This window comes from Monoraphidium neglectum (genome assembly GCF_000611645.1).
Source record: "Monoraphidium neglectum strain SAG 48.87 unplaced genomic scaffold scaffold00952, whole genome shotgun sequence".
In the NCBI taxonomy this organism is placed as follows: domain Eukaryota; kingdom Viridiplantae; phylum Chlorophyta; class Chlorophyceae; order Sphaeropleales; family Selenastraceae; genus Monoraphidium; species Monoraphidium neglectum.
In genome coordinates, this window is record NW_014012676.1 from 1 (window position 1) to 10,453 (window position 10,453).

The 10,453-nt window shown below is 58.4% G+C and overlaps 3 protein-coding genes across 3 annotated transcripts; 2 read left to right on the forward strand and 1 right to left on the reverse strand.

The window, feature by feature from the left end:
• Positions 1–508: 508 nt before the first annotated feature.
• Positions 509–811, forward strand: MNEG_6054 (hypothetical protein; the record flags this gene model as incomplete). Its single annotated transcript, XM_014045468.1, has 1 exon — positions 509–811. The coding sequence occupies one exon, from the start codon at positions 509–511 to the stop codon at positions 809–811; it is 303 nt and encodes a 100-aa protein (XP_013900922.1).
• A 3,181-nt stretch (positions 812–3,992) lies between these two features.
• Positions 3,993–5,526, reverse strand: MNEG_6055 (hypothetical protein; the record flags this gene model as incomplete). The annotated part of the gene is made up of 4 exons (XM_014045469.1): positions 3,993–4,127; positions 4,376–4,486; positions 4,696–4,818; positions 5,320–5,526. 4 exons carry the CDS (start codon positions 5,524–5,526, stop codon positions 3,993–3,995), a joined length of 576 nt encoding a protein of 191 aa, XP_013900923.1.
• Positions 5,527–7,903: 2,377 nt separating this feature from the next.
• MNEG_6056 (hemagglutinin) lies at positions 7,904–10,320 on the forward strand (the record flags this gene model as incomplete). The annotated part of the gene is made up of 5 exons (XM_014045470.1): positions 7,904–8,260; positions 8,732–8,983; positions 9,423–9,521; positions 9,690–9,953; positions 10,303–10,320. 5 exons carry the CDS (start codon positions 7,904–7,906, stop codon positions 10,318–10,320), a joined length of 990 nt encoding a protein of 329 aa, XP_013900924.1.
• Between the last annotated feature and the right edge of the window lie 133 nt (positions 10,321–10,453).

Genomic DNA, 10,453 nt, shown 5'->3' on the forward strand with positions numbered 1-10,453 from the left:
TCGCGGACGCCAGCGCGTCCAGCAGCACCGTCACCATCAGGAACACGCTCGTGCAGGTATGCCCCTTTATTGTTTGGCAGCCCATGTGTGTGGCCACCGGTGCAGACCCACACAGCGGGCAGCATAACAAGCAGCATGTTCACTGTCCTTGTCAATTCAAGTTTATAAAGGAAACTGCCATGCAACACGTATGCTCTCTAACCCTGATGCACTCTGGCTGCTGCTCTCAAACACCGCTGTATTTGTAGCCCATCGTCCGTGTTTTGCCAGCGAGCCAGATTGTGGATGAAGGCGTGCTTGGCCAGGCTGTGACGGCAGCTGTCGAAGTGATGCTGACCGCTCAGCCGGTGAGTTTCCTGTGTGTGTTGCCATTTTTTGCTGGTGGAGGTGCTTGGTCACCAATGCAGTTGCAAAGCTGTTTTACTTCATTTTCATTGACCGTCAAACCCCGTTTTCTTGCTTCCACACGAAGGGGAGGATGGTCCTGCATGCAACGCCACTTGCCCAGATGCTCCCTGTTCTTGCCATTGTGGTGCAGGCATCTGACGTGACCGTGAACTTCAGCACACGCGCCATCACAGCCACTGCGGATGTGGACTACACTCACACCGCCGGGTCGTTTGTCATCAAACGTGAAAACTGGAACGCGCCCAGCTCCATAGCCGTGCCCATTTTACCAGACAGGCGTTTTGAGGGGGACGAGACGTTTGCGATCGACGTTCTGGCGCCGCTGCCTTCCGGTCTGCTGCTGGACACCAACGCCTCAAGCACGATTGTCACCATCAAAAACACATTGGTGAGTGGAGAGTGAACTGTGCATATGAGGCAAAGCAGGGCCCTTACGTCTTCAGGATTGGTTGTACAACAGCCGCCATTACCGACGAGTGTTGTGGTCACTTCATACAACTGGAGATAAGCTGCTGCATTTGCGCTCTCTGGCCTGATTCTTTATGTTTCTAGCTATGGCCAAAATTGTTTACTTGAGTGATTCCTGTTGCACCCTTCCATCAATAGCTCATTGAGCCTGCTCCCCTGCTGACATCACCCTTCTGCAGCCGCCCAACTCGGTGGTGCCACTGTCCATCCTTGCTGATGCCTCCCTCCCTGACAACACGACGGTTTGGAGCACCCGCCGTCGCAATAAAGACCCCACAGTGTGCCTCAAATGGGTTGTGACCGGCCCCGCCTCCAGCGTGAATGGCAATCGCAGCTCCACCACCGGGCTTGTCAGTGTCACCGCAGCCCAGCTACGTATACGGCAGAAAACATTCAAGCGTTGGACCTCGCCCAAGGCTCGCTTTGGGCCAACGCCGCCGCTCTCTGGTATCAATACCTATTTGATTGGGGGCTTCACGGTTGGCTCGTGCAAGGCCTACTACAGAACTCCACGCGTAGATGTGCCTGATGACTGGCTGGTGACGGCGGGACGCGGCGCGGCGACTGCAACTGGGCTAGGGTGGCGCGCGGACGGGTCGGTGTGGTCAGCCTGCGTTAAGATCGTCAAGCAAGGCTGCCACAAGGTGCGTGGACCAGCACTCAACTCTAGCAGGGTACAGTCTGACATGCAGCAGGATTCAGTTGGCCTGTGCTTAGCGGGCATCTCTTTTTCCCCTATGCAGCTGCCAGTTGCGCTGTGTGTTGAGGCGCTGAGCGGCTGACTGTGTTGTCATGGCACCTCATGATTTGAGTATTGTCTTTGCCACAGAAGCTCACTGATGCGCACACACGGCCCCCCCCATCACCCATACCTCTGTTCAGGTCCACCTGATCTGGGACGGAGTGCTTGTTGCCCACGCAGTGATTGAACGGTGATACAAGGCAACACCGTTTGCTGGAGCCGTTGCGGTGCTGGTTCATCGGACAAGGCTGCTGCAATAGCCAATAACTGCGCCCCAATTGCAGCTAATGGCTGCGCTGACACCACGAGCGTGCGTGCTGTTGCACCTCGTCAGAGTCGTGCGGGTGTGTGGCACCCAAAGGACAACTCTGATAATGGTCAGACCCTGAAACACTGCTGGTGCTGAACACATTATCATTGAGTGTGCTGTTTCAAGCACACAGGTGACACCCTAAACAGCAAAACCCAGCTTGTGTGATCACCCTCACGGTACTGCGCTGCTGCTCGGCCCCGCAACACCACCTGCGGAGAGGCATGCTCGATTGCTTTGTGTGCACAAATTGCCTGCCCGATGCCAGTTCATGAGTTTGTCAATCGCCTTGCAACGGCTCACCTGCTTATTGATTGGTTGCAACCTGCAGCTTTTGCCATTGTTGACCCTGTTGACCTCCCTTTCGCCAGCTTGCGGGCGTTTGTACGGCAGCCAATAATCAGCACTGCAATTTCCGTGCATTAGAATTTGAACTTGTGTTCAAGTCTGAATGATGTTGGACCTGCAATCCCTGGTGTCAATGAGCGATTTAAATTGGTTATTCATTGGCCCCTCAGGCTGCTGTGACTGGTGCCGGTGTATCAATACTTACATATAACGCAAGCAGGCGGTGATGCTGAGCAGCTGCGCAGCTGGATTACTTGGCACGTGAAGGGGTCAGGGGCTCTTGTTGAGGGTTCCCAGTTTTATTGAGTTGAAGCCTGCCTGTCACAAATCTGAGTGTTTTGGTCTGAAAGCGCTGGTCAGTGCTGGCACGGGGACATACCCACTGCATCATTGGACGCCTTGGCATATATGCTTGCCCAAAGTTGGTGACGACCGTGCACCTCAATAGGCTTTGCAAGGCATACATACAGTAAGTAATGGATGCTTGTGCGCATGTCAGCCCCAAACCTTGCACTTGGTATCCGCCACACGTCCTGCCACGCGGGCTTTCTTGCACGGAAGCTCCAGCAGCCACCACAAAGGCATGCTTTAGACCTCACAAAGGGAAGTGCTCTCACTCACCGCCGAGTTGACGGTGGGTTAGCTGCTCATCCAAAGGGCATGTTGTGTTATACGGAGGCAGGGAGTGAACAGAGCGAGGGCTGCACGTTCCGCAGCAGCCCCATTTTGCTGCAGTATTCAGGAGGAGTTTGGTTTACGGCTAGCTCAAACGCCTTGACTCTAGAGCTTGACCCAGAACGCACATGCAGGGGGTTGCTGTGAGCAGCAGCCACGCGGGCCTAACACCTGCCCCCCCGCCCATGTGCGCGTGACTTGCTGCGTGGGTTTAGGGTTTGAAAGGGGTTTCAACCCTAATCCCATGCGGCAATACTCTCTCCCACGCTATCCTGAAACGCGCAGATGTACCACCCCCATAGGTTTTTGAGTCTGTTACTTGGTGTTGAGGATCAAAGTACGCAAGCCACTTGCTATAGAGCGTTCCGCCCCAGCCAGCACACCAGCATACCTGGGAGTCCCTGCAAAACAGTCGGCGTCGTGGCGCAAGGTGCGGCCCGCAGCGGCTGCCAAGGTTCGGTTGTGGTTTTCCTGTTTATCTCCACCCTTACGGAGCTTGAATAGCAGTGACTGGGTGTGAATTGGCTACAGATTGCATTGATTCAAGGAGGATGTGCTTCGTGTGTAAGAGTATCGCATGTGTGTGTGTGTGTGTGTGTTTATTTGTTTGTTTGTGTATTTGTCTGTTTGTATGTATGGCGCGGGCACATGTGCATTTGTCATCCATCCATGCTGCTATGTAAGCCTGCGTCGTAAACAAAAACATCAGAATTCTGCAAGGACCGCAGCAGCGCGGTGGCGTCGAGCCACTGGCTGGCAGGGCAGCGTCAGGCCGGCCTCAAGGCACGCCCGCTCCGACAGGCTAGGGCCGGGCATGGTGGCCTGCCCCGTCTCCGCTGAGCAGCTGTTGCAAACACCGATCATGGCCAACTCTGGCCGCGGCGCAACATCGACGGCGCAGGAAGCGAGCAAACAGAAGCACATCTTTTCAGACACAGCAACCACAGCTGCGGCAATGTCAAAGCAAAACCAGGTATCAAGCAGGCTGGCGCCCGGCTTGGTTGCGCAGCGTGCATTCAGTGGCCCAGGCGGACGCGGGCGTCACAGGCAGCCGTACTGCTTGAGGTCGTTCCTAAAGTCTTTGAGCACGGTGGCCATGCCTGCACGCCCGGGGGCGTCCAGGCCGATGACGTCATCGGGCTGCTTGAGGATGGTGGTCCAGGAGGCGCGCAGCTTCTGGGGGTGAGGGGGGCCGGTGGTGGTGGTGGTGGTGCCGGTGCGCTGCAGTTGGGGTAAAGAGGGGTCTAGGGGCCGGGCTGGGGCGCGCGGCATGGGCGCCAGGCGCGCCAGGCACGGCAGTGCGCACGAGCCGGGAAGCCCTTTCCGCAGCTGCCGCCGGCCAAGCACTTTTCCTTGCCCTGGATTCTTGGTGCCTCGCGCGCCAGGAGCAGCCGCCTTACAACCGACCCCAACAAACCGCCCACCTTCCAGATCGCGGCCACGTGCTCTGGGGCGTCTGTGTCGCAGAACCAAAACTCGTCCCCCTTGGCCGCCAGCGTGAGCCCCAGCGCCAGGCTCAGCGCGCCCCGCCAGTCCTAGAACAGCACCTGCGCGGGAAGGGCGCGCGCATGGGCGGGCTGCTACGCGCCGGCCCCTTGCGATATTGTCGGCAGAGTCATCCAGCAGAGTCATCCGCCTTTTAAACCCCTCCTGCGGGTCCTGCTGCGTCGCATCAGCGCTGCTTGCCGCGGCGGAAGCCCTGAGCATGCAAGGATCGCCGCGAGGATGCGGCGTGGGCGAGCACAGCAAGCGCGCAGCGCTCCTTGCTGGCGAGGCGCTTGAGGTGGCGCTCGATGATCTCGAAGCCCTCGTAGCTGGATGACGTGTCAATCATGCGCATGAGGTCATCGGGGCCGTCACAGCCAACCTGGGGGCGGCGCATGTTTGTGTGCGCATGCAGTTGGCCCGTATTTGCAAACCTTGAAACATCATGGGGCAGTGGCAGAGCGGGCCCCGCCCGTCCAACCCTCTCCAACCCGCCCCCACCTTCCCCATGCGTGCATGCGCGCATGAGCCCCTACGTTTTGGGAGGCGCCCAGCGCGACAGCGCCCCCGGCACAACGGGGCAGCGGGTTATGCATGCCTAGCAGAATCGCAGGTTGCAAACGCGATGCATGCGCATGCAACGCACCAGCTGTGCCGCCTCTGCCACACACAAACCGTGCACCTCTGGTGTGACGCAGTCGCGCCCTTCTTGCACACCCAACCCTCAGCCCCTTGTCTCACTTGCTCCCAGCTCACCCCCCCCCCCAAACGGCTACACGACAGCACCCTTCCCCGGAGTCCTGCTGCTCCACCCCTTCCCTTCGCTTTTCAACACCGCAGAGCCGACCAACCCGCACACGGCCGCCCATCCCTGGCCCCTCACCATCCCCAGCTCCTCCGCCACCGCCGCCATATCCTCCGCCGCCGCCTTTGGCGCGAACAGCTTGGGCAGCGCCCGCAGCTCTTGCAGAGTGGGCTCGTTGGAGTCAGGGCTGTCCAGCAGGAACACTGCACAGCCGCGTCGCTGCGCCTCGCGCGTGAGCTTCTCATTAAACTCGTGGGCCGCGTCTCCCTCGGGGGCGGCGGCCATGGCTGGCTGGGGTCGGCTGGGGCAGCGGGGCGGGGCCGGCGGAGGGCGGCGTCGGCGGGGCAGCAAAGGTGACGAGGCCAGTGAGCAGGATTGTCAGCATTGTCCTACGTGGCGCGCCGTAGCGCGTTGCAGCTCGTCTAAACAGGAAAGTAAGAAGAAAACACTCCCCTACGTTTGCAAACTTGCTGCATATGTTCAGATCATCTGACGCGCTCAAATTCGTGTCATAGAGGGTCGTGAATTCCAAACTGTTGTGAACTGATGCGAGACGACACCGATGAGGAGCTACAGCATTGTGTCACCGTACTGAGCGAGATCAGTGCGCACAGCGTCACATGGAACTGGGCGGGAACGCTCAGATCAAATCTTTGCCTGCGCTGCCGCTGGCTCACCCTACCAGAGCGGCCCAGGCTACTCCTAGTGCAGCGTAGCAGAACAGAAACTTTGGAGCGTCTTCTGAGGCAAAACAGGAGCACGCCTGCCACACGTAATTTGTGACACCACCCCGCCACGCCAAGGCTGAGGACCACCCCTGCCACGCCAGGCCTTGCAGCCAGCCCGCCGGCTGCGCGGAAGCCGCCCCTGTGGAAGTCAAGCAGGAATAGAGACCTCAACAACACACCCGAGCATGCTGCCAGATGGCAGCACGTAGGAGGCCGCGAAGGTAGTTAAAAAAGCAGGACACAGCACAGACTGAATGCGCAAGCGGGATCGATGCACTATCTCGTGCTGTCCTGCGCCGCCCAGCTAACGCGTTGAGGATGCAAAGCACAGCTGGTAGGACCTGCGGTGAGTACTCCCTTTTTCTCTTGCCGCTGTAGGCATTCGCGTTGACCTTGGCTTTCGGTGGAACTGCAGCAGGGGCCTCTTGCCCGCCGGGACTCCACAGGGAGCCGGCGCAAGGGCCGGGGAGCCAGCGGCCCTCGCGCCATCACCCCCGGGGCGTAATAAAACGGGCCTGTCCAATGGTCGGGGGCGGGTGGCCGCATGCATACGAAAGAGCGGTCAAGGCCTGGAGTTCAGCGTGAAGATGGAGTTGGTCCGAGTAACTTGGCAGTGACGTTGAGCTCCCTTGAAGTCCCTTCACGCGCCACCCACTACAGTCAGTCCTTGCGTGAGTGAATTTTGATGCAGCCAGATTTGCCACCACGCGCACCTCCTGGCTGTGCAGGTGTACAGTAATGTGAGTGTGAGGAATGTTTGTTGCGTTCCTTTTGGGTTTGCGTCAGCTACACCGACACCCCAGCTCACTGCTCAACTCTTCCATCTGATTGTACACTGATATTTCGAAAGCTGGGACCATCATATCGGTGCCCCCGATCTGAAGGCGTCCGACCACAGTCTCAGCGACGGCAGCAGGTACCGTACCAAGGGTGCTACTTTGGGTGCACGTGACACCCATAATACACTGCAAGCTTGCACGCAAACCGTGTGCCGCAGTTGCCTGTTGCTGCTGGACATGGTGGACTTCCTGTGCTTGTGTTCACGGCTAAGCTGAGTCAGGTGACTTGTCATCATCTGGCCTTGCTGATCCCCCCGCGATGTAGGTTTGAAACTGTACAGCGTTTCCCCTGCAGCAGCAGCCGTGTCGAGGCGGACTCAACACCGCCAGGCGCTTGCTTGGCCTTTCGCAGCATGGCGGCAACACGGGCAATACCGCGGCCACAACCGACGCCGCTGCTGCTGCTGGCTGTGCTGCTACTTCTGCTCACGCCTCTGCTTGGGGCCCATGTGGCGGGGACATCCGTACCGTCGTTATCATCAACATCAATACCATCGTCAACAGCAGCAGCAGCAGCAGCAGCCCCGACGCAGACGCCACCCGTCGTCATCACGAAAGCGGGCGTGTACCACGAGGTCGTGGAAAGCGTTGATTCCCTGCTGGCTGCCCCGCCCCCAATCTTTCAGCTCCCTACAATGACATCGACATCAGCCGCAGCGACCCAGCCCTTGAATGGGGGCCGGCGGTCATTGGCTCAAGTTGTCCCGGAGGTTCTTTACATGAGGACTGTCAGTCGCGTTGCAGAGGGCAGCGGCGGCGGGACCAGTTCTGTAACAGTCGCTGCAGTATGGTCCAACGCGCCGGCAGGGGTGAGCGCTGCGCCGACGGCCTGCTTTGCGTTGGGGCAGCTTGGGGCGGCTTGTGGGCCCGTGCATGAGGCGTTGGGGCTTCACGTATGCCGAGGTGCACGCTTCACTGCAGCGGCAGCTGTGCTTCGTAGCGGAGGAGGCTGGCTGCAAGCCGCTGCATGCTGGTCATGAGGGTGCCTCTGCGTTTGACTGCACGTGAAGGGCATGCACGCACGCTCTTGGCTGCTTGAACCACCACCACTGCCACTGCATGGCCTTGTTTGCCAACAGCAACAGCTCGCCGCACATGCCGGTTCTTTCCACGCCGCAGGCGTCGGTTGTGATCGAGGTCACGCCAGGCACCGCCACCATCCCAGAGGACTTCATCGGGGCCAACCTTACGTCCCCGCCACCAGGGCTTGTCACCCCAATTACGTTCAACATTGATGTGGTCAGCGACGACTTGTTTGAAACCGACGAGACGTTTGAAATACGCGCGTCCAGCACCAGTGGCATCTCCGGAAGCCCCGTGAGCATCATCATTTCCAACGATGACAGTCCGCCCGCCCTTGTGGCCCCAGTGCTGGTAGAGGTTTTTGAAGGCGACATCCCCGGGGGCGGCGGCGCCACTGCCGTCTTCCCAGTGAAACTGTCCAACATCTCGGTAGGAAAACACTGCGTTGGCTGGGGGGCTTTGCCTTGCTTTGCTCGCCGCCCGCATGGATGGGTGCCGTTCAGATAGTCAGTTTCTGATGATTTTGAAGCTGGGGCGTGTACCAGACTTGTAGTTTGGCCCCAGTATGGCAGTCAAGGGGGGTTCTCAGGCGATGATCGGTCAGGGGCCGGGCTCGTGCGGGTCGCCACCCACATGTGGCCCATGAGTGCAACATCATGGGGGCCAATGCCATTCGCCAACGAGTGGCCAGGGCCCCTTAATGAGGCGTTGAGCCCTCTCAGTGGCCAGGGCAGCAAACAAGCATGCTACTGTACCAGCGACAGCTTGCGGAGCATTGCAATCTGCCGACGTTTCATGTCTCCACCCCACCCACAAGTGGGTGCGAGCTGCTTTACACCAGCCAGGTGGGCCCAGCTGAGCTGACCTTTTCGCGCTTCCATGCACGCACGCTGGCGGCAGGGCGTGGATTTGGTGCTGCGCTATTCAACGGCCGACGGCTCGGCCGTGGCACCACTGGATTATACAGCAATTCCCGTGTCCATGACGACTTTTGCTGCCGGCACATCAGACAAGAACGTAACCGTGGCGCTGACGGGCGGCAATCGTATACAAGAGCCTGACAAGAGTTTTGTCGTGCAGCTGGCGTTGTTCCACGGCGCCACGCAAGTGTCGTCAGCCAACGTCACCATCAACATCAAAAATGATGACTGGGTGAGTGAGCCAGCAGCGACTGCGAGGGACCAGCATGATTGCGAGGCATTGGCTCCAGGCAGGGTTGTTACGGGGCGCGACTAGTACACTGAATCTTGATTGAGGGCCTTACGAACCAGGCAAGGCAAGGAAGCTTTCAGAAGGTAGGTGCGGGCCTTGTTTTCTGGAGAATAGAAACTTACATGCTGGCATCAGCGAGGTGCGGGCCAAGCTGCGTGGTTTATTGTCATGGCTTCACTGGTTTGATTGCAGCGTTTGATGTGTGCCAAAGCCATCATGCATCAAGCCATCAGGCTTGTCCACAGTTTACAGGTGCAGGCATGCGTTGTTCACGAAGGCATGTATCCCTACTCGGCCGTTGCTCCACACTGATGAGTTGCTGGATCTGCCCCTTCATAATATTGCCTTGGTTCCTTGCTTCTGATCTCAACATGCGCAGTTGTACGCCCAGATATCACCAACAATCCAGAGTGTCAACGAGGGCACGCCCGGGCAGGCGACAACTGCAACATCGGATATTGTGCTGACTGCCCAACCAGTGAGTGCCTTGCAGCTGGCACCAAAGACAGATGCTCGGCATGTTCCCGCATGACCATCGTTGCCAACTACGTCTAGGCTAGAGACAACTTACGCTGTAACCTTCTCTTGCGACCCCCATTTGACACACGCCCTTTTATCTCAACGATGATGCGACGCCGTTTTGCAGACCGCGAACGTGACCGTGAACTTCAGCACGCGTGACATTACAGCCACCGCGGATGCTGACTACACTGCCACGAGCGGGTCGCTGACATTCACGCCTGTCAACTGGGGCGTGCCCCAACAAGTCACTGTTGGCATTCTGCCAGACGTGCTGCTTGAGGCGGACGAAATGTTTGCCATCGACATCTCTGTGGCGGCGCCTTTTACCTCCATTGTGAACGCCAGCACCTCTAGTAGCACCGTCACCATCAGGAACAAGCTTGTGCAGGTAGCTATGTGCACCGACACACACACACACACACACACACACACACACACGCACGCACAAGTTGCTTGCAAACATCCATGTGTACTGCATGCTGGGTCATCCGGCTCGACAGAGCTAGGGTAGGGTTGTCTATGGTACTGTGTAGAGGCAGCCAGATGACTGTACTGCTAGCACCACTTCACAGTCATCCGCTTCATCCTCTGGTTTGTCCGCACTCACGTAAACAAGCCATCTCAAGCTGCTGCTATACATCCGTCCTCCATGCACGTGCATTCGCAGCCCGTCGCCCGCATCTCGCCGGCAAGTCAGACTGTGGACGAAGGCTTGCCTGGGCAACCGACGTCTGCAGGGGCCCAAGTGTCGCTGACTGCTCAGCCGGTGGGTTCAAGGTGTTTGCAATGCTTGCAGGCAGCGCGTGATGCTGAAGAGCCACGGGTTGCCGCCATGCGGGTCCAAGCAGTATGCTGGCACATGTTCTGTGCAATTGTATTGTGCTTTCA